This window comes from Garra rufa, chromosome 9 (assembly GCF_049309525.1).
Source record: "Garra rufa chromosome 9, GarRuf1.0, whole genome shotgun sequence".
NCBI classification, from domain to species: Eukaryota; Metazoa; Chordata; class Actinopteri; order Cypriniformes; family Cyprinidae; genus Garra; species Garra rufa.
In genome coordinates, this window is record NC_133369.1 from 12407758 (window position 1) to 12432467 (window position 24710).

General features: G+C 35.4%; 1 protein-coding gene across 1 annotated transcript in view; it reads left to right on the forward strand.

The window, feature by feature from the left end:
• The window catches only part of LOC141342626 (beta-1,4-galactosyltransferase 3), a 28721-nt gene extending 4498 nt beyond the window's left edge, over positions 1-24223 (forward strand). Inside the window, exons 2-7 of the mRNA XM_073847122.1 lie at positions 12193-13230; positions 14709-14944; positions 17271-17458; positions 17762-17884; positions 19881-19985; positions 20189-24223. Coding sequence (XP_073703223.1) covers positions 12975-13230; positions 14709-14944; positions 17271-17458; positions 17762-17884; positions 19881-19985; positions 20189-20354 — 1074 coding nt within the window. The 5' untranslated portion in view covers positions 12193-12974 and the 3' untranslated portion in view covers positions 20355-24223. The remainder of the gene's footprint in view (positions 1-12192; positions 13231-14708; positions 14945-17270; positions 17459-17761; positions 17885-19880; positions 19986-20188) is intronic.
• The last annotated feature ends 487 nt before the right edge of the window (positions 24224-24710 follow it).

Sequence of the window (24710 nt, forward strand, 5' to 3'; positions counted from 1 at the left end):
ACCGTTTTCATACGAAAAAAAAAAGCTAGAATTCTGTACCAACAGCTCTTATAGAAAAGTAATGCTTGTGGACTATAGCATATTTTGAATAACTAACCAGTAACAATGCAGTCTTTCCCCCTTCAACTTCATAGAAGCCAAAGCCATATGCTAGCTTTTAATGTAGACGGTGCCGGTCTGATTTCACGTGATTGATTTTTGACATTTGTGAATCGATTCAGAATCGTCCACGTCTCAGAGTCGAATTTTTCCCCTACCCCTTATCTTGGATGCAGGGCTCTACGCTTTTCTTTTCTTTTTAGGAGCACTTGTGCTCCTTACTTAAAATATTTAGGAGCACAGTCAAAATTTCAGGAGCACATTCTAAACAATAATCTAAAAATCTGATTAAAAAATTGCCTTCCTATTATGAGGTGATATTTGACTACTTAAAATGATTTGTAGGGGATTTTTTTAACCTTTGTAATAGCATTTTTCTAATTTTATTAAAAGTATGTATTCTTTTATGTCAAATTTGTCAAAATTATGTTAAATTTTTTTTTGAACTTTTTAAAATTTCTAATTAAAACAACAGAATAAGAACAAGTAGGGTAAGGATAAGTTACCGATCAAATGAAATAAGTTTTAACAAAATTAATTTGTACTGCAGAAGAACACAATAGTAGCTTCTAGGTGTATTTTTATGTGTTTAATGAGGCTCAGAGATGGCATGTGTGCAATCAAATTCATAAATTTATGTTGAGATTAATGTTTAAAATATACAATTTTTAATACGGAAAAAATAAATGATTTAAATAGCTGAAAAGATACTTTAAACTAAATCTGCCAGCAGGTGGCGGCAAGACACTGATTCAATTACTGAATTATATCTTTCATTTGGTTTGTTCGAACAGCTGATTCATTTAGGATTAAAGGAAGTGACTGTCTTTATGAACTAGAAATTTAATCATTTCACTAGATTCGTTTGAAAACGTATGTTCATTCATAGACGAAACAACGCTGTGTTTGAGTGGAGATGCGCAGCGGCTCAATTGTGACTTGTTTCAGACTATTTTTGACAAAGAAATAGAGCAAAATCAGGCAATAGTGTTATAGTCAGACAATGTAAGCCACTTAATAATAATTTCCTATTTATTTAACTGTTGTATTGAATCAAAATCTCATTTACAAACTCCCTTAATAATAGTGCCATGAGGTGTTTCTCACTTACCAACCGCAGGTTTCTTGAAATGTTGTAGTCTCGCAGTGAGTGGAAGTAGGAAGTTACGGAGCCCAAGGATGAGCTGTTAGCAACCATCAATAGCACTTTTTACATAGTAATACCAATAAACTGCTGTAAAATTACCAGAAGGACTTTACTGGTAAATAAAAAAATGTGTTATTCACTCAATGACATCTTTTTTACCAGTAAAGCAACATTCACACATCAGCTTCAAAATACCAGTAAATTCTGTGACATCATTAACTGGCAATGACCTCTAAACGGCTGTGCCTTCCAGTGTTGTGTTGCAAACACGGTCAGTGTTTTTGTTGATGTTTCATTTTTGTGTCAAACATTCACATGCAGCTGCTTTTGGCTCAGAGACATTATAATGTCACGATTGGCCCATAGTAGACACCTAATGTCAGTGTGTTCTGAACTTGTACATGCTCATACCGGCAATATCGTTCTGTGTTCACACAGAGCACATTACTGGTAATTTACTGGTAATGTTACAGCTTCTCATATTGGTAGGTTGCCAGAATCAGTTTACTAATATTTTTGAAAAGGTCCTGTTCTCACATGATCTCTTAACAGTAATTTACCAGTAAAGGCTGTATGTGTGAAACAGGCTAATGTTTTAAACCTGATGCGATCTGCATCTTTTTTGTCCTTTGTTATTATTGGGATTTTTTTTTTTTTTGTCTGGCCTGTCTTTTCACAGAAAGGAAAGTCTAATAACATAAAATCAAAATATAGGTTTTAGTAGTATCGGCATAAACTCCTTATATAGTCAAAACCAAAATTTATTCAGACACCTTCAACATTTCTCACATGATCACAGTTTATTTGCTATAGACGTTTTTCCTGAACACGGAAGTAAGTCCGACTCTTAACTGAAAGAATGCTTTGCATTTCCGGTCTGCATTGTTTCTAGTCAAATTAGGGTATATTCCGAGCTAATAAAGTAATGTTAAACCTATTAAAATGTTTCTAAAAAGCACATGGCTCCATAGCACCATCACTTGGCAATGTCGCAATGACCGTCATTTGTCAGTGCCTTACTTTAATGAGTGTGTAGATGACACGAAGCAGCGGACGTTAGCTACATTAAAAACAGATGGACACTATTTGAATGGGTTCCTATGGAAAAGCATTCAATCTGACGTTAGAATTCGTAATGGCGGCGCTCATCGTTTACTCAGGAAAAAGGTCTATAGTTTAGAAAATGGTAATAAAAGAACTCGAGTTAAACTGTGTCGATAGAAAGGTATGTAACAAAACATGGTCAGGTCAAAATGTCGAATCAAATTTTTGGTCTCAATTTTTATTGGTTTTCCTAGTAGTCCTTATTTAAAGAATTTTTGGGTATATATGTCACAGTTTACTTTTATTTTGCTATCCTCACTTACATAAATGAACTATAGTGCCCTGCACCCACTAGTAAAAAAATATCAAAAATATCTGGTGTCTGAATAATTTTGGGTTTGACTGTATATGTATAAAAAGTTTGAGGCAGAAGTATTTCAAAACCTAGTGTATTTTTTGTATTCTAATGAATGAAATCATTTTGCTTGTGAATGTTTCCTTGTATCCCTTTATTAAAGAGACCCATTATTTGATAAATTTTCATTGCGTCCCCAAAGTTTTATTAATATGCTCCTACTTAGGAGCACATGAACCCTGAAGCAGTATATGGATATTAGGAAGTAGGGGTGTAACGATATGCCTAGGTCACGATACGGTACGCATCCCGATATTGGGTTCACGATACGATACGTATCACTATATTTTGAACAAATATTAGAACATGAAACTGAAAATCAACCAACAGATTTATTTAAAAAAACAAAAACAAATTTCAATAGCTTTCTTAGTTTTACATACAAGGTCACATTTTAAGGTTTAATAAAAACCTTCTGTATTAAAATTAACAACTGATAAGGTCTGTCTGTCGCTGAATTTTTTTTCTAAATTTAACATGATAGTGATAAAATTGTCAAGATGTCAAATTCTTTAAACCTGCTAGCGATGCAAGATTCTATGTGTGTGCGAAACAGAGTCCTACCCGACGGGTGAACCGCTATAACTGACGTAACGGTGGAATAATATTTATCTGTCAGGTGCAGTGCGGGTGACATGCACGGGTATTTGCTCTTTGGACTCAATCCGGTACACGCTGACGCTGCTCTGAAACGGTCCCGTGCCTGTGTTCGCGCTCTGTCTGAAGACCGTTTAAAAGCCATTTCACATGGGACGCTTCAAGCGGTGTAATCTCTGAGCGGCTGCCGCTTTCTTTCATAGTTGAAAGTGTTTTGCGGTCGAGCTGGTGTTCGCGACGTGGTCTCGGGGGAAACGTATCGCAAACAACAAGGTCTCAATTTACTTTACAAAAACAAAATAAATGAAACGTAATGAAAATACTATGTGTGTTATTTGCTATTTGTCATTTTATGGGACAATGACTAGCGTGGTTTTCATGTCAGACGCAGTTTACTATGACATTTTACACATAATTGTATTTTTACTGCGCAGGCTATACTACACGCATTTTCTGGATTTTTTCTTTATTAATAGCCTTTCTCCGTATTTTATGGATCATACAGCTCCGAAATGTTGCCATACTGCTGACTTAAATGAGGAGGGAGGGTCTGCAATCTCTGGATTGGTTGCCATGTTTCCTCACGTTCTTCTTCAACTAGCTCAACTTTTGCAGGCAGGCGTCACATGATTGGAAAGGTAGTCACTGGGTGTGTCGCGATTCTCCCTTATTACACCGCGACACAGGATCGTGGATCTGAGTGTCGCGATTTCGGTTTCATATCGCGTATGGTTACAGCCCTAGTAGGATGTAACACATCATGTCGAAATTTAGGGTTTTTGCGTAACGTCCTGTCTATGAAGATGAAGCCTTATTGGATAAAAAGCAAATGATGAATGAACTTTTTCATTCTCATGCATTATGATGAATTCCAGTCGATTTCCCCTTATTGTTTCCATGTGAGACACTTTATAAACAGCTTTAGTAGGCTGAGTAATATAGCTGAGGGAACATATTTCCTGGTACTGTGGCTGCGGGCACAAACAAAATCCTCTAGTATCACAGAGGATCATCTGCGTCGCCTTTGTCTATTATATGCCCTTCCGGATCAGGTTATTGATATTTTATCTTTGATGCCTTTGAACCCATAGCTCATGCAAACATCTCTGGTGGTGTTTGTGTACGATTACAAAAGATCCTATTTTTTGTTGCATCAAGTCTGTCTGGTGCGGCTTGCTTAGCATTTACTTTCCCTTCAGGTTATGTGCGGAGATGTTATATAAATGCTCCGGCTTTGACCGAGTGAAAGTTCTGACAACCAAATGCCATAGTCCCTAAAGTGTGACCTCTTTCCCTGTAGTTGCTCTGACGCACTTTAAGCTCAGCCTTGTTTTTACATGTGAAATTGCGAAACTCTTTGTGCCCTGCTGTGCTATTTTAAATCTCATTTAATGTTATGTTTTTTTTTTTTTTACATTTTAGAATTTGATCAGGAAGTCTTTCTGGTTCCATGCACATTTGGTTTTCAGGTATTTCCATCTGTGGTGTTTACATGAAAATATTATGGGATATTGCATTAGATATGAAAGCACAGAGATGCAAATTTTCAAAAAACAGATTTCAAATTAGCACAAATACAAAAAGTACACTTGTCTGAAAAAAGAATTGAGCATTGGATTTGTTCATATCTTTTTGATGTTTGTTTTTAACTTTTGTGTTTGATTTTGTACAGAATGGCAATTTTCAGCATCCTATAATACACAGTCTGTCTTTTGTCTACGTGTTTGAAAAGTTCTGCCATTTAGGCTTTATGAAACCACATACTAGCATTGTAGAAAGCCGCTGGACAGCGCGGTTTGTACGATATGGCTTACTGTACAGATGGTGTGAGTTTGAGTGATCTTGTAGGCTTTGGAGGGACATGCTTTGCTGTACATGGACAGATGTTTGTGAATTGGCTGATAGATTGACTGTTGACCTTGTGGGACAGTGAAGCAGGAGAACGAGGGATTGTTTTCTCTTAAGATTTGATTGACAGCAGGCTGTAGGATCCAGGGAATCCAACCCTGTTCTTAAATTCTTTTATTCTTCTACCGTTCTCATAATCTAACACATGCAATCCAGATGCTCTGCAGCTCCAGCCAAGGTTTCATTTGTCTCGCTGACTTGGCTAGGAATTCTAACGGTTTAAAGCCCCTCGACTTTTATTCACTCTTCTTTCTCTTTGAATACTGTCTTTTAATACCTGTAGATCAGCATGTTGCTTAAGTAATTGTCTAGGAATGTTCCTAAACAGATGCTCGAAAAAGGAAATTTTCTGTTTTTTAGAACAAATTTATATGTACAAACAATTAACTGTGAGCTTGTTGTGATTATATAATTTTTTTTATTTACCGATCAGTGCTGATATGAGCTATTCATATATTTATTTGCTACAGTGAAATATCAGTACATTTATTAATTTTAATCTAAAGATACTACCATTAAAAAGTAAAAAAAAAAGATTTTTAATGATTTTTTAAAATAATTCTCTTATGCTGCATTTACTTTTTCCAAAATACAGAAAAACAGTAATATTGTGAAGTATTATTACAATTTAAAATAGTGGTTTTATATTTGAATACATTTTAAAATATAATTTATTCCTGTCATGCAAAGCTGAATTTTCATTAGCATTACTCACATGATCCTTCAGAAATCATTCTATTATGCTGATTTAAATTATTACTTTTTTATTTTTATTTTTTAAATCATGTTGGAAACAGTTGTGCTGCTTCATATTTTTTTTTTTTTTTAGGATTTTTTGATGAATAAAAAGTAAAAAAGAACAGCATTTATTCAAAGTAGAAATCTAAACAATAGAAATTATAGAAATGTTCTAACAATGCAAGTCTTTGCTGTCAGTTTTTATTATATTAACAAATTCTGTTATTTTTAACTTTTTATTTATTAAAGAATCCTAAAAAAAGTATCACAGGTTTCAACAAAATATTAAACAGCAGAACTGTTTTCAACAACAATAATAAACCAGCATATTTGAATGATTTCTGGAGGATCATGTGACACTGAGACTGGAGTAATGATGCTGAAAATTCAGCATTGCATCACAGGAATAAATTGCATTTAAAAAAATATTCACATAGGAAATGGTAATTTTACATTAAAATATTATTTCACAATATTACTGTTTTTTTTTTTCTGGATTTTTTTGATCAAATAAATACAGCTTTGAGCATAAGAAACTTTAAACAAACATAAAAATCTTACTGATCCCAAACTTTTAAAAACTAGTGTATATAGTTTTAACACAAATTGTGGAAAAACTACATTTATATGAACATTTTGCACAATATTTATGCAACATTCATTTATATTCAAGTATATATATATATTATGTTCATCTATTTGTACATTCTAATTGTAATTAATAGCACCTGTAAATTATGCCCACAGGACTTTCATCTGTAAATATTATCCATAGTTTCTCCCTGAACATATCTCCTATAAGTGCGCTTATAACTTATAAATTATACCTATATCCTGCACTTGCTGCTTATTATTAGACCTAAACTGCATTTCGTTGCCTTTTGCTTGTACATGTGTAATGACAATAAAGTTGAATCTAATCTAATCTAATCTAATCTAATATAAAACCAAAAAAGAAAAAAGCGAACTTTCCATTATCAGAGCTGTTTTATTTTTTTCAATAGACATTAAACAGAATGACCACTTTGGTTAATTACCCAATCATCACATCACAGTTATCTGCTGATGGTGCTAGAGTCTTAAAATGGCCAAAATTGGTCAATTTCTTGACTGTTAATAATCTTGTTTAACAATCTAAAAGATATTTGTGTTAAGTGTACTTCACCGGCCCCTCTGCCTCTCCCTCTGTCTAACACAATTTTCCACTCTCCGTGGAGACACATTAGATGTTAGCGCAGATGCATTCTCATTATTCAGTTTGGCCAGACTGTTGGTGCCTCGTGTAAGCGTCATGCGGTTCTTCACTTCTCTCTCTGCTGCACTGCTGAGCGAAGCCACACGAGTCGCCACAGGCTACGCAGCAGGGAAGATCTCTCTGTATATTTATGTTAATGCACTTTATACTTACCCATTCATACTTCCTGTTCTTTTGTGTTTGTCAAAATAATATAAAATGCCTCCGGCACAATACATTGTAGCCTTATGCGTAAAGATGGACACTTGCTGCTGTGTAAAGGAGGACAGTGAAAGGAAGGAGATAAAAGATTGTGTGTCTTGGCTTGTGAAGATGCAGTTAGTCATGCCAGTGCTGTCCCTTTGAATCCAGAATGCAAGGGGGACGGGGGGGACATGTGCACTGGCAAGGCAAGAAAAGGACACAATATTCTCATTCCATCTCTTAATATTGGTTGCATCGTCCGTCTTTCTTATCATCTCCATGTGGCTTAGTAAGACTGTTACTTTGTTCCAGTCCAATGGCCACAAACCTGCTACGCTTGACTTTGCATTAGTGTCCCTTGCCAGAAGGATTTTTGGCTTTCTTGAGTGCCTCTTTGTAGATTATTCAATTAATTTTTAGATGATTAATGCTACAGAGATCATCACATTTGAGTTGGGATCATTATGATAGAGAGTCAGTTTTAAAGCAGGATCCTGGTTATTTGTCAGTTCAATGTGCATTACCAAATCTGGTAAATACTGTCAATTACCACTGAGATAAATGTTGACTGCAGTTTATAAATGAGTTAGATTCCCTCTTTGCAGAATATCAGATGCCAAGAAATCATATTTTACTCGAGTTGTTTGCAGATCTATTTTAAATTTTTCTTTGTACATTATGAAACTTTTTGTACAAAAAAAAGTGTCCCACTTTTGTCATGTCACTACCGAATCAGTTTGTTTGAGTCCATTGGCTGAGACTGATTTTATCTACACAATTATGATCAGGAAATGCCCCTGTGCCCCCCTCTCTAGCTACAAGGCGTAAGTAGATAGACCCCATCATTTTGAGGTAAATGTGTTAAATTCTTAATCTTTATTTTATTACATTATTATTATATTATAATCTTTAAAAAACATTTGTTCATTTGAAAGGTTCCATAGATGTTCAAGTTTCTTCATTAAACTATCGAAGCCAATAAAGAACCTTTCTTTTTAAGAATTTAGTGACAAAAAGGAACACATAATCCTTTATTTGGGGGAAATAATCAAAGTTAAAGTACAGTTACACTTTTTTTTTGTATTTTAATATGTTTTAGTATGCAAGTTAAAAAAAATATGATGTGGTCGCTACCTGTCACTACCAAAAATGTGTAGTCACTACTGAAACATGGAATGTTCTGTCAAAAATAAAGTATACTGAATTATCAGCTAATATGTTATGATAGTTTTTGGTTCAGTGTATATTCAAACTAATGAATCATAAACTTTGAAATCAGTATGATCAACTTTTTGCCTTTTACAAATAAAAATTAGATTCAGAATACAACAAATCTCATAAATTACACTTTAAATATTGTTAAAATTGGTATTGATTTAGCTCTGAAAAAATCTTAATAAAATAGCAAAAAAATAAATAAATTAACAATATAGATGTAAGCAAAATCAGTCAGGTCAAAATAACTCTTCGAATTTTTAATTATTATTACTGTCTTTCAGTAGTGACAAATTTGGGGAGAGTACAAATACTCCAAAACATTCTGAAAATACTAAATAAGAATTAACTGCACAATTACTAGAACTATGTACCTTGGATATTTTACAATTTGCATACATAATTTTTTTTAAGACATTTCCAACTCTGACTTTGGACCAATTCTGTAGAATGGCCCATATACAGCGCTGTTGCGCTTTGGCCGTCCTGAGTTCGAATCCTATCTCGATCCCATCCCTCTCTATCTCTTTCACTACACTCCTGTCTAGCTACTATCCAATCATAATAAAAAGGCAAAAACAACAACAAAAAAATCGTAAACTGTACACAAATTCGAAGACCAGTGTAGATTGATTCACAACAAATGACTTCTGTGTTTGGTCAACCAATATTTGGACTAGGTCAATATATTGACCAATATTTATTTATTTTTTTATCACAACAGCATATACATTTTTCTGTTTGGCTGATAAGTTGATTTTTTTATTTTTTTTTGGACAGTTCTGAGACCACTAGCGCCACATCACAGAGCTCCTATTTTTCATCCTCATTAGTTTACTGTCTCTGTATGGAATTATATAATAATACATTTGTAGATTACTTGCTTTGAATCAGTATGATGAATCCTTCACTGACTTCCTGAACTGAAGATTATCATTACTTCTAGTTGTGTAAATCTCAAAATGGAGCATGTTTTGTGTACTTTTAGGTCAGGAAACTATATCAGTGCCTGTCCTGACTGTCCTTTTGTCAGTGTGTGTAGACACAATGGTTAGTTTCGGGTTCTCCTGACCCAGATTGGACGTGTTTCTTTAAAAAGAGCAAATTTGGAAACACTTGGAGAGTTTGTGCTGACAGTCAAAAATATTTGCCCACCCTGATCCATATTGAGAATTGATTGTCTGTGGTAATCAACATTTTCCCAAATAGGTAGTCAAAAATGGATTAAAAACAACTCAGAATATTACTTTTAAAATCCACCCTAACGGGTTGAGACAGAATGTGCGTGTTAGTCAGCACAAAGTCAAACCTCATGCTTTCTGACCTCATTTACCGCATTGGAAAGATGTCATTTACAGCATCTCCGCCAGCCTTTCCCCTACCGCCTCTCTCTTTGGCCTCCACTCTGTGATCTGTAAGAAGGATTGACTGAAGATGAGATTAGTAAGAGATGACTCTTCTCCTCACACCGTCGCCTCATCTTCTCTTCGTGCCAATCCACCAATCCCTGTGCTATTCCCCAGATTAGGATTATTGGTCTGTGTGTGTGGTGGTTTTAATGAGCTGTAATTGATTTGTAAGCATAGATCCTCCAGACTGTGTCGGGCCGATTAAATGAAGCTTGTTTGAAGCCCCAGGTCTCTTTTTCCAGCGAGCGATCCTGGTGGTGGTGGGACAGAATTCCCAGCAGGGGCGATGTGGCTTTCAGGACCAATCTTACAGAGTTCCTGCCTTCCCGCTGAGGGTGTTTGCCTCTTCCCCTTGGACAAGGCCTGTGTCTGGGAAGTCAGCCATGTTGGAACCAAGTGCAGGCTTTATTCATCTAAACACATTTTAGAGGAGTGGAGGGGGGAGTGACACAAGCTGGTAGTGTTTGCTCTCCATCGGTTGTACATAGGGTCCAAAATTAACTTTTTGCCACACCTGCTATTGACGAGTGAGTTGAGGAAATTTACTGGCCATAAGTGTTTTTTAAAACTGTTTGTCTTTTTTAAAAATAATAATGATGATGTGATGTTAGTAACATTATTATTATTATTATTATTATTATTATTGTTTTGTTGTTATTGTTATTTATATATAATATATTTTTATAATGTACTGTTCAAAAGTTTGGGGACAGTAAGATTTATGTTTTTGAAAGAAGAGTTTTTTGTTAGTCAAGGCTACATTTATATGATAAAAAAAATATAGTCATAATTAGTAATGATGTGAAATATTAAGGGGGCAGCCGTGGCCTAATGGTTAGAGATTCGGACTTGTAACCCAAAGGTTGCAGGTTCGAGTCTCAGGTCCGGCAGGGATTGTAGGTGGGGGGAGTGAATGTACAGCACTCTCTCCACCCTCAATACCACGACTGAGGTGAGTCCCTTGAGCAAGGCACCGATCCCCCCACTGCTCCCCGGGCGCCGCAGCAATGGCTGCCCACTGCTCCGGGTGTGTGTTCACGGTGTGTGTGTGTTCACTACTGTGTGTGTGCACTTGGATGGGTTAATTGCAGAGCACAAATTCCTTGTATGGGTCACCATACTTGGCCTCACTCACCCCCTTTCCCTTTCCTTTTTATTAATGCAATTGATACTTATATCTTAAATATTTAACTTTTTTTCTGTAATGGAAAAGCTACATTTTCACATGATAATCAGAATTCATTCTAATATGCTGATTTGGTGCTTGGAAGCATTTCTTAATATTATCAATGTTGAAAACCGTTGTGCTGCTTGATATTTTTGTGAAAACGGATGCATATTTGAATATTTCAATTTTGTTTATTATTATTGAACTTTTTTCAAACAAGTAGATTTTTTTGTAACATAATTGAATTTACAGCCTTTTTAATCAATTTAATGGAAACAAAATCAGACCCTTAGACTTTGAATGGTAGTGTGTATTTTCTATCCCTAAAAAACATTAATTATAATAAAAAATAATTAATTATAAAATATAATGTTTTTATAAAATATATTTACACTACCAGTCAAACGTTTTTGAACAGTAGGATTTTTAATGTTTTTTTTTTAATCTTAAATAAGACTTATCTGCTCACCAAGCCTGCATTTATTTGATCCAAAGTACAGCAAAAACTGTAAAATTAAAAAATATTTTTAGTATTTAAAATAACTTTTTTTATTTGAAAATATAATTTATTCCAGTTTTTTTTAAGATGAATTATTATATTTTTTTAAATCTTTCTATTCATCAAAGAATCCTGAAAAAAAAAATACTCAACTGTTTGAAATATTAATAAAAATAGTAATAAAATTGTTTCTTGAACAGCAAATCAGCATATTAGAATGATTTCTGAAGGATCATGTGACACTGAAGACTGGAGTAATGATGCTGAAAATTTAACTTTGATCACAGGAATACATTGCAGTTTAAAATCTATTCTAATAGAAAACAGTTATTTTAAATAGTAAAAATATTTCAAAATTTTACTTACATTTTATATATATATATATATATATATATATTTTTTTTCTTTGTAAACTGAGTGAATTAGTATGGAGTACGGAAGCAAATAAACAAACTTAACATATTGTAAAGCCTCTGTTCTGGGTCACTCCTCATGTCTCCTTCTTTGTTTTTCAGACAGTGACTCCTGTCATTGGACCAGCTGGCGTTGGACGGGGTGTTGAACCCTCCCCCTGCACGACAACAGAATGAGACAATAGCTGGGGGTGTTGGATATCATCCCTCCCCCTCCTCTTTGTTTTCCCCTTCTACATATCCACATCTACATATCTTACACCAACATACTACCAAACAATATCTTGGACCTCTGTGGCCCCCACCACGCTTTACTTTGTAGGGACCATGAGACTTTTACAGGACCGTTGCTGCTGAGGACCTTCTGGGAACAAAACGCGTTTCCTTTCAGCCAGTGGACACATCCTTCCACTTCCTACAGCTCTGGTGAAGCTTGATGGAAGCTCAGTAGATCATTGAATCATGAAAACGCCAGAGGGCCACTGGGAGTTTCCATTTGGAGTTGTATATTAATAGGACTACCAGTGAGCAAAGCAAATCTAATTCAACCTGCAACCCGTCTGTTTGAATAAATGATACCTCTCCTTCTTAGTTTCATCCATCACATCTGAAGTGCCTTGTGCTTCATCGAACTGTTTACATCTATTCCACATATCTGATCCGTCTGCCAGTCCTTGAAACAATTGATTTGTTTACATTGCCGCCTTTAGAGCCTTCCAAGACATATCTATTTCATTGGTTTGCATGCGAGTAAAAGTCTGAAGCATCTGAGATACGAGGAATGAGACCGCCGTAGAGTTCAGTTCCTTGAACATATCCAACCTAAACTCACTCAGACTGTTCATCTGACTCTTAAACGTGGTACACCGAACAATTTTGTCACCATGTACACGCTGCAGTCCAAATGGCGCTACTTAATCATGTTCTTGGGCGTCCAGTTAGTGGTCATGGCTCTTCTCTCAAGAGAGGGCTACCAAAAAAGAGTGTCATATTTTTTCCGGATTTTCCGCAAGCCGGATTCTACGACAGGACACACAGGTGGACGCAACCATACGGATGTTTACGCCAACCTCTCCCTTTTGGGCCCTGCTCTTAATAAAGAGGACATGCCCTACTGCCCCAAGCAGTCTCCTCTGATTGGTGAGTTTGATAGCTCCCTCCAAATTGTGTTAGAAAGTTTGTAAAATAACTGAAGAGAATTCTTAAAAACACATTTAAAAATCAGTGTGTGTGTGTGTGTGTGTGTGTATATATACTGACTTAGTTACTTTTATTCAACCAGCAAGTTATTTTTGACCGGAAATGACACCGTCTTATTATCTTCTGGGAGAAGCCTATGTACAAGAGGCGTGGAAAAAAAATATTTCTCAGCTTTTATTTACATTTGAACAAAGTGTCATGTCCAAAATTATTCATACCCTTTGCAAACTGTCACAGTCTATGGGAAAATCCAAAGTTCTATACCATTCCAAATAGTCCAAGCTGTTCTAAAGTATCCTAATTACGCTGATTCATTGGGAACAGCTGTTTTAATCAACTCAACAGGTGAAAAACAGAAGCTCTCTGCTGTTGATTTGTAAACAGTCATGGCTAAGACATAGGAGTTCACTGAGGACCTGCGGCTGTGCATTGTGGCTGCTCACAAGTCGGGAAAGGGCTATAAGACCATATCTGAATGTTTTGAAGTTTCGGTGGCTACAGTGCAAAGTATTATTAAAAAATACAAGATGTTCCGCACTGTGAAAAATCTCAGAGGACGTGGTCGGAAGCCAAAAGTCACAACTGTGCTGGCCAGGAGGATAGTGAGAGAGGTAAAAAAGGAATCCAAGGATCAACACCAAGGCCATCCTGATGAATCTGGGCTCTGCTGGTGGCAACATCTCAAGGCAGACAAAAAGCTGGTCAGCAATTATAGGAAGTGTTTGATTGCTGTAATAGCCAGTAAAGGCTTTTCTAATAATTATTGAGAAGGGTATGAATAATTTTGGACATGCCACTTTTTGTTCAAATGTAAATTTAAAGATGAGTAATAATTTTTTCCACAATGATGCCTCTTGTACATCGTCTGTGTCATTTCTTGCTGGTTGAATAAAATATATATATATATATTTATTTCATGACAGTTTCTAGTTTTGTGATTGAGGGAACAAAACACAGAAACGTTTCTTTATATATGGGTTTTCTCCCTTACTCACAAAAAAATACTGGAAAAGTAATGAAAAATTCAGTAGTCAAAAGATATGGGAACCCTGTAAATAATTAAAATGAATTGTCATGGATAGTATGTCAAATCTGGGTTTAGTCCTGGATAACTAAACTAGGTTTTCCACTGCAATATCATATTAGCTAGATACTAAAATGACATACTTTAATACTTTCTTCCATTTAAACCATAGCAGTTTTTGCAAATACAGTTCAGTCATGCCAACAGTTTTCCAGTGTCTACATGTCAAACTAATAAAACCACTTTGTCTGTTAACCCTTGGTTCAAAATAAATAAGCATGAATTAACTGAAATGCTTCCTCCTTTTAGAGTTTTCAGACCTTGTTAAAACCAAAGTCAAATGCGTCAACTTATCCAGCAAATATTCCTGTTCACACTCTTTTCTTTTATTTAGGTGGACCAATTCATGTCACTTTCCCCTCCGGGCTTACGCTTGCTGAGGTGGAGAGGAAGAATCCACTTGTTGTCCGTGGAGGGCGCTATAGGCCGCCAAACTGTGAGGCTCGCCACCGCACTGCAATAATCATTCCCCACAGAAATAGGGAGCAGCACCTTAAGTTCCTCCTCTACTATCTGCATCCCTTCCTGCAGCGTCAGCAGCTCAGCTATGGCATCTATGTCATTCACCAGGTGCGTCTGCAACCTGTTAATATTGTTGTGATTTAATTTGCTGATGCAGAAATCACTTGAACACTTGAAAAAATTACAATTTAAAAATATTTCTGGCTGGTCATGGAATTGTATTTTGACTCCCAGTAGACGGTTTCTCAGTGAAATTTCAGCAAATGTTTGCAAGTTTGTTCCTCGTGATCATTTCAAGTGTTGACACATAGAGGAAGTATGACAATGAAATAAAATGGAGACAACTTTTTAGTTAAGCTGCTATTGGTACATTTTCCAGGAAAAATTGTTAATCACTTGTTTTTCTGAAAAATGTCTGAGCTTTTCTCTAGTAGACGATTCATTTTTTTGTCATTTGATTTGCTCACGTCACTAAAGGTCAGACTATCATTCTTACATCAAACCCTAGATTAATCCATACATTATGTCTATTTTATACGGTTGCCAAAGAAGATTTCATTCTCAGTTGGCACTTGGTCAGTGTTAATTTTAGACTGCTCTCACAGTTTCACATGTTGTGCAAAGATGTATTTGTTGCTTAGTTACATATTCAATATGCAGCTCTATTATGGTACAACTCAACTGTGCCTCCTGCTGTTTCCTGTCAGAGCCAGTTGTAATCACTTTATCCTGTTATATCTGCCGATCTAGATACAAACGAGTACAACTCAGTTTGACAGGTCAACCGCTGGTCATCGTTTGCTCTCCCCTCTAGCTGATCTTTCATTTTAGTGAACAAAAATGATCCTAATACAATAGTGTGCCAGATTCAGACCTGTCTTCCCTGTTTTTCATTCTTCAGCTCAATCTCATATTTGCACTAAAAGATTAGTTTGAATGTCCGCTGAGGACAAATCTTTGTTGTACTTATCCTTTCATCTGTTAAGGGTGATTTCCGATGACAGCGCTGCTCAGTGCATTTGTTGGCTGCTTCTTCCAAGGTGTTGTTGAAAGTAAAAATAACTTCCTTGTTTACAACCGTTTTAGTCTCTTTCAATATAAAAGTCTTTACTGCCGACTCCTAAAAAGTATTTTTTTCACCACCTAATGGCAGAATAATGTAACTAAAATCACCATCACGAACACGCACCATTTCTCAATACTAAATACTATTATTAAATATTACTATTATTAAAATAAAATATTGACTAACAATAACAATTGAATAATATTTAATAAACAATAGTCATGAAAAGTTGCTAGGCAACTCAGTCAAAAGTACAAAGGCAGCACTCTTGATATACAGCATTAAATTTACATAAAATGTAACGTGATGAGATTTTACCCTGGCAAATTCCAGACGGTCTGGCCGAGGTGAGACTGCTCTCGACGGGTTCATGAGCGCTGAGTGGCTGCTGACGCCCTGGAGCTTAAATCTCATAAAATATTGAAGCAAATTTTCAACTAGACTTTATTTTTATTAACAAACAACGTATTTGAAGTCTAAACAAGTACGCTCTCACCTAAAAAAAAATTCTAAAACGACATTCCTTGACAAAAGCGATATTATGTATAAAATTATAGTGGATTTGGGCTTCTGCAATGACACTCGCTGTGAGAAATACCACAAGCAAAGTGATACAAGCAGTGAAACCGTTGAAGTTCCGATATCACTACAATATTGCACTCCTCTCAGAGAACATGAGGTTACTGTTATATATACATATACAATACTTTTATTCAGTAAGGAGTCATTAAAAAAAAGTATAGTTAACTTAACTATATGAAAGTTAACTCAAACATAAATAAGTATTAAAATACATAAAATATAAACAAAATAAAAAAACAAAAGCTAATAAAAATAATAAAATTACTAAACACAATTACAACAATTACTGAAATGTTAAGTAAAATTACAATTAAAATATTAAACATCAAAAGAGTAAAATTCAAAATATCAACAAAAACTATAAAGAAATGTCAGTCATACTAAAATAACACTTTAAAAGTGACCGTTTCATTTTGAACAAATTTTCAAATAAATGCTGTTCTACAAAACCATGAATTATCACGAAAAGAAAATCATCTTTCTTGCTTATGTTCCTGACTTTGATATTCCCACTTCACGTCAATAGGCCAAGGATTAGACTGTAATCCTTAATAATCTCCTCTCTTAAAATCCTGACCACATTATAGATTCAGCCTGTTTTTATGAGTAGAAATGTATGCACAGGCTACATGTCTGAGTTTGTATGCTTTGTTTTATCAGTACTTGTGTAACTGGTTTTATAAGGACTTATTTGTTTTTTACAGACACTAAATAATAGCTTTAATCTGTACGTTCAGTTCCTATCACCATAAATTGTTCAATAACAATAGCGGTCTGTGTGCATAGGCTGGTAATTACACCTTTAACCGAGCAAAGCTGATGAACGTGGGATTTCGTGAAGCCATGAGGGACGAGGACTGGGACTGCCTCTTCTTTCATGACGTGGACCTCATTCCCGAGGATGACCGCAACACCTACGTCTGCGACGCTCACCCCAAACACGCTGCCATTGCCATGGACAAATTTGGCTACAAGTCAGTGTTCTGCCCGCTCTCTAGCTGCATTTCATTTGAATTCATTTCACTTCAACACCTGCACATACATTACACACCATTAGATCGGGTTACAAACACATGCATTTGTGAAATAAATTTTTTTGTAAGCTACCATGTTGTGTACACTAAAAATTAGATATTTAAATATTCATGGATTTCCACACAAAATCTATATATTAAAAGCATTTCAAAAGTAGCAAAAATAAATGACTCTTATAGTTGAAGAAACACTAAAACCTTGACATTTTATATTATTGTGCATTTCTCCTTGTTATCACTCAGGTTGCCTTATAAGATGTATTTTGGAGGAGTGTCGGCTCTGTCCCCTGTTCAGTACCTCAAGATGAATGGTTTCCCAAACAATTACTGGGGCTGGGGCGGTGAGGACGATGACATTGGTGTTCGGTGAGTGAGCACAGGGGATCTTGTGTTTATTTGCATTGGAGGGGTTGAGTGTGTGCACAGATGATTTGTGTGTGTGTACTTTAATGGCGAGGTCTGTTTGGGAGGAGATCTGTCTGTCTGAGACGCAGCTGGCTGTGAACCACCAGTCTTTTCTAGCTTCTCTACTTCAAAGCTTGAGTGTCCACATCTGACAGTGTTACTGCCTGCTTTATAGAGGCAGATTGTGTCGTCTGATGTTTGCAAAAATTATAGCTGAGTCATGGCTCACAAGGTCAGCCACAAGCAGAGGATCAAATAAAATAAATATGGAATGTAGTATGTAGTTATGCTGTACAATTAAGATTAATTGAAATACTAAGACATTCATATAGATGTAATTTTTAACTTGAAAAGCAAAGATTGTCAAAACAGACTTGAAATGTTGACTTGATAACCTTTTAAAGGAGAAGTTCACTTCCTGATAATTTACTCACCCTCATGTCATCCAAGATGTTCATGTCTTTTTTCTTCATTCGAAAAGAAATGAAGGTTTTTGAGGAAAACATTCCAGGATTTTTCTGCATATAGTGGACGTCAGTGGGTTGAAGGTCCAAATTGCAGTTTCAGTGGCGCTTCAAAAGGCTCTACATGATCCCAGCAAAGGAATAAGGGTCTTATCTAGTGAAATGATTGGTCATTTACAACAAAAACTACAAATTTCTGTAGTGTTTGACCACAAATGTTCGTCTTGCACTAGCTCGACCTTGCACATTGCGTAATTATGCACGCATTACGTAGGCGGAAGTACTGACCAAGTGTTTACAAAGCGAATGTGCAAAGAAAATCAAACGCCCTTTACTGAAAAAGGTAAAACAACAATGTTGGATGAAGTTGGGTGAGAAAATGAGATGGAGTTTTTCGCCCTACCCTACCTTTTTTTGCATATTTTGCTCATGCAAAAAGAGCATTTGTGGTTAAAAAGTATATACATTTTTAAATGAGGGATCATTTAACTAGATAAGACCATTATTCCTCGGTTGGGATTGTGTAGAGCCCTTTGAATCTGCATTGAAACTGCAATTTGGACCTTCAACCCGTTGATCATTGAAGTCCACTATATGGAGAAAATTCCTGGAATGTTCTCCGCAAAAAATAAATTTTTGTGACTGAAGAAAGAAAGACATGTACATCTTAGATGTCAAGGGAATGAGTACACTTACATTCTGGAAGTGAACTTTTTAAAAGTTTTAAAAGAATTTGTATTTAACTTGTATATATTTGCGTTCAAGAGTTTGAGATCTGTAAAAATTTCTAAAAGTCTCTAATGCTCATCATATTACTGTTTATTAAAAACATAGTAAAACTGTAGTATTGGTAGATCTTATATCAATTTAAATGACTGTTTTCTATTTCAATATGTTTTCAATTTATAATAATATGTTTAATTTATTCCTATGATGGTAACGCTGAATTTTCAGCATTATCACTGTAGTCTTCAGTCTCACGTGATCCTTCAGAAATTATTTTAATATGCTAATTTGGTACTCAAGAAACATTTCTTTTTATTAGTCAAGGTTGAAAACAGTTGTGCTTGCTGATATTTTCATGGAAAACGGGATATGAATGTCTTCACTTTTGATGAATTTAATGCAATCTTCCTGAATAAAAGTATTAATTTCTTTCAAAAGGGGAAAAAAAATCTTACTGACCCCAAACTTTTAAATGTTAATGTGTTTTATCACATTTACAAAATTAACTTTGGTGGACCACAGTGAAAGAACACCTCACTTCCCAAAGTACATTACCTGTGTTGAATTAGTTAGAATGGCAGGAAGAGGAATTTACAGAATTTTATTCAGATTTAAATTGCAATTCAGCTTCCTGTAGAGTGTGGCTAATTCAATTAAATTCACACTTATGAACTGAATGCGAACCAGTTCTTCAAATGCATCCACAATCCAATTCTGAGTCTCTTCTGCTTTTTTGCAACACTGTCTAACTTTCTTTATCTTCTCAGGGTCTCACTTGGAGGTATGGTGATCAGTCGTCCGTCTCTAAAAGTGGGCCGATATAAGATGATCAAACACAAGCACGACAAAGGCAATGAAGTGAATCCCAAAAGGTAAAATTGCTTCACGACCATCTGATAAATGCACAACTGACAGGATGTTTTATTATCTTTCTGTAGTCTTTGATTGTAAAACCTCACATTAACATTCTAAAGGTGCGATCACATCAACAAAATGATGTGGGCAGAAACATTAGTAATGTTTTATATGACATGTCCCAGTACTTCCTCTTTTCAAGCTGTTTCCTCTCATTCAGGTTTAACATGTTGGCTAAGACCCGGCAAACGTGGAGAGAAGACGGTATGAACACGGTGGAGTATGAGATCATATCCCGAGATCACCACCTGCTTTACACCAACATCACAGTCAACGTCGGCACTGAGGCAGGCCTGCACCCGACCAAAAAAAAGCCTGCTTCATAGTTGACTCCCAGCGTTCTTGTGGATCCCCGAGGCACAAGTCTTAGCGCCAATGACGCACTGCCTGCAGACCACTTCACCCACATGCACATGGCTAGTGAATTCACGGGACATCATGCCTTTAGTGCACCACAGACCTTCTGTTTCCTCTGTAATGGCGGTGCCATCTAGTGGTCCCATGATTCTCTGTCCTTTCTCTCTCGTTCTCCAAAGTATGACATTTTGATCCTGTGCTCACTGGTTCACTTTATCAGTCAGGATGCTGCAGAAACTTCATCAACTGGTCCACACACTGACCGCTTCGCAGACTCAGTGATGGGCCACTCTGTTTCCTGACAGACAGACTCTTCATGTATCCTCTGTGTCCATGGGCACCATTTAAAAACCTATGTTGCCTTAGAATCAAGCTGCACTCGCTCCTTACATCTCTTTCATGATAACTGAAGCATAGTTTTGGCCGCCCGCACTGGGTGAGCCCGTCTCTTAGGGAGGGGTAAAATTTGTTTTCTGTCAAGTGATGGAAATAGTGAAGCAGGCCGATGTACTGCATAAGCAACATAGTTTGCTGCACTACTCTGTGAGTCTGGTGCATTTCCTCTTCAGTAAATTAGTACTTTTGATTATGTACTGTATTGTTATCCAGGCGGGTGGAGTGACATTTTGTTATATCTTCCGGCAGAACTGGCCTCTTTAGTAGTAATAACCACTCTACATATACTGACGTTCTCCTTTTTTCTTTTTTTTTTATTCCGAACTTGTCATAACTGCCTTTGGTTGTCTTAGTAATAACATTGGCTTTTATAATCAACATGCTTCCTCTCATTTCCATGAATTACTCAACACATTGTATTTTAGGTGCATGATTTTTGTTTATTTTTTTATGATTGACTGGTTGTGTGTGGTTTGCTTTGGATTAGCAATAGGCTTGCTGAATGTAGCTGTATCTCTCCTTTTGGTGAGAGAATGTCAAGTCTGTGGAGATCGCATCGTGTTGTGTCTACTTGGTTGGCTTCGTGAAAAGTACATACTTCGGAAGTCCTTTGTCCCATATTCCCATTTGAGTTGCCTTGAAATGCACTTACCTTGTTATCCGAAAGCTTTAAAGAAAGACCTTCAGCCTCATATAAACACAAGCATAAATTGTTCGTAAAACCATTTTTAAGTACATTGTCCCATTAAATAAACAATTAAACGCATAACAATTAAACAAATAAAAAATTAACGCTCATAAAACCATTTTACATTGTTGCTCTGAATCTAATTCGCTATATTTGTAAGTTGGTGTAAAGAATCAAATGCGTGAACAACTTTGAAACCATTTTAATGGGCTTATATGTGTAAAACCATTCTTGCATGAATTTGTGTAATCGAAATCATTCTTAATGTAAATTGCTGCATTAAATTAATGTGTAACTGTTTATAAACCATTTTTAAGAAAATCGCTAACATTCGTGAAAAACATTTTACATTGTTGCTTGGAAGTAAATGTGCTACATTTGTAAATTGGTGTAATGAATCAAATTCACTAACAACTTTGAAACCATTATTATGTAAATTATAGCCTGACGTTAAATTAAACCATAAATAAAACCTTTTTTCGATAAAATTGTTGCATTGAATGCGCTAAGGTTCGTAAACCCATTTTTAGATTAATTTGAATTGAATGCTTTAATATTTGTAAAATCATTCTTAAGTAATGAATACGCTATAAATTGTAAACCATTTTTATTGTAAATTCATACTTAAATTGTTGCATTGAATGCGCTAACAACCGTAAACATTTTTATTAGTGCTGTCAAATTGATTAATCGTGAATAATCGCATCTAAAATATTTTTTTGTAAATATTTAATAAAATATACATGTACATTATTGTATTTATATATATATATATACATATAACAAGGCACACACACATTATGTAAACATTTTTAATGCGATTAATCGTGATTAATCGACTAGACAGCACTAATTTTTATGCAAGTTGTTGCTTTCAGTTAAACGCTAATATTTAAAAAACAATCTTAAATGAATCGAATGCGCTTTAAATCGTAAACCATTCTTATCATAAATCCATTCTTAAATTGTTGCAATGCACTGAATGCGCTAACAACCACAAACATTTTTATTAGTGCTGTCAAAATTATTAATCACAATTAATTACGTCCAAAATAAGTTTTTATTTACATAATGTGTGTGTGCTGTGTATATTTATACATGAATGCATATATTTAAGAAAAAAAATAATGTATATATTTCAAATAAATCACATAAATATTAGTACATATATAACTTAATATTTAATAAATATGCATGTATATTATTGTATTTATATATATATATTTGAGGCACATGCACATTATGTAAACCATCATGATTAATCGACTAGACAGCACTAATTTGTTGCTTTCAGTTAAACGCTAATATTTAAAAAACAATCTTAAATAATGAATCAAATGCGCTTTAAATTGTAAACCATTCTTATAAATCTATTCTTAAATTGTTGCAATGCATTGAATGCACTAACAACAAAGCATTTTTATTAGTGCTGTTAAATCGATTAATCGTGATTAATTGCATCCAAAATAAAAGTTGCGATTAATCTATTTGACCACACAAATTTTCATGCAAATTGTTGCTTTCAGTTGAATTTGTTTGCTAACATGTAAAACCATTCTTGCATAAATTGTCATAGCGATTCAAAATCATTCTTAATGTCAATTGTTGCATTAAATAAATGCGCTACTGTTCATAAACCATTCTTTAGAAAATCATTGCATTCAGTCAAATGCGTTCATTCTTGCATGCATTTACTTTTAATTGTGTGCAATCATACAACTATTCCATTCAGTTTACATTGAAATGGTTACGAACAATTTACAATTTGCTTGCTGTTTATGAATCAGGCCAATATCAGTAAAAAAAAAATTCCTCAAACATTTAAATTTACAATTTGGAGAGAGATCAATTCTGAAAATTAGACTAAATGGCCTCCACTGGGAATTTTTAAACCTACATTTGCCATTCCTTGTTCCTCTCTAACCTATAAACATCATCTGTGCTCAGTCTCATGGTGAAACAGACTCTCTGACAGTCCAGTCACCAGATACACAGATGCTTCAGATAGATCAGTACGCGTGTGGATACGTAAATCTCAAATACGTGTTTGTGATACTGAGAGAACTCGATCATCTGTTGTTTTTCGAATGCTGCTGTTCTTTGTGTGAATGTGAAAGGCGGCGTTATCTCTCCCTGCTTTACTAGTTTGTATGCTGTTGGGAGCTTGTGATGGGTCATTTGAAATATAAAAATAGTGTTGGTTCATTGAAGGAAGTCCGGCAGAGATACCAAAAAATTCATATCACTTTTTTTTTTTTTAATGAGCATGTTTTATTTTTTTTTCCTGCTTAACATTAGTAGTCTTTTTTTCTTAATTCTGAAAGGTTAAGGTGGTTGTTAATGGTCAAGTAAATCTGTCCTTTACGTAAGTCTGTTGGCTCATATCACCCGAGTGTAATGACTGTTAACACATTTGATTTTGAGTTATTTTGGGGTGTAAGAGGTGACTCGAGATTTTTATTCTTCACATTGAGAATTTATATTTGATAACTATTCACATCACCATTATAGAAGGTACTTAGAAAACTCTGTTGTTCAGCCATGAATGATCTAGTTTGATATGTACAGATGACAGGCTGCGCATTACTCAGGTGGGGTGATGGATCCGACATTTCTAAATGTGCCTTATCGGGCGTCAGTAATCTGGAGTTCTTGGTGGGCAGTGCTCTGAACACAGGGCATTTGTTTCTGTTTAAGAAATCTGCACACTACTCAGCGGCCTTATGATGACTTAATAAAACAAATGTTAATGTACTACTTGTCTCCTGTGTTGTGTTTTTAGAGATTTGTGCAATTCTTAAAGGAACACTCCACTTTTTTGGAAATAGGCTCATTCCCTAACCTCCCCCAGAGTTAATAAGTTGAGTTTTACCGTTTTGAAATCCATTCAGCCGTTCTCCTGTTCTGGTGATATCATTTTTAGCATAGTTTAGCATAGATCATTGAATCCTATTAGACCAATATAGCATTGCGTTCAAAAATGACCAACGAGTTTCGGTAATTAAAACTTAACTCTTCTGTAGTTATATCGTGTACTAATACCAGCGGAAAACGTAAAGATGCGGTTTTCTAGGCTGATAAGGTTAGGAACTACACTTCCATTCCGGCGTAATAGTCAAGGAAGTTTGCTGCCGTAACATGGCCAAAGCAGGTGCAGTAATATAAATAGGATTCAATTATCTATGCTAAGCTATGCTAAAAGTGATATCGCCAGAACAGGAGAACGGCTGAATGGATTTCA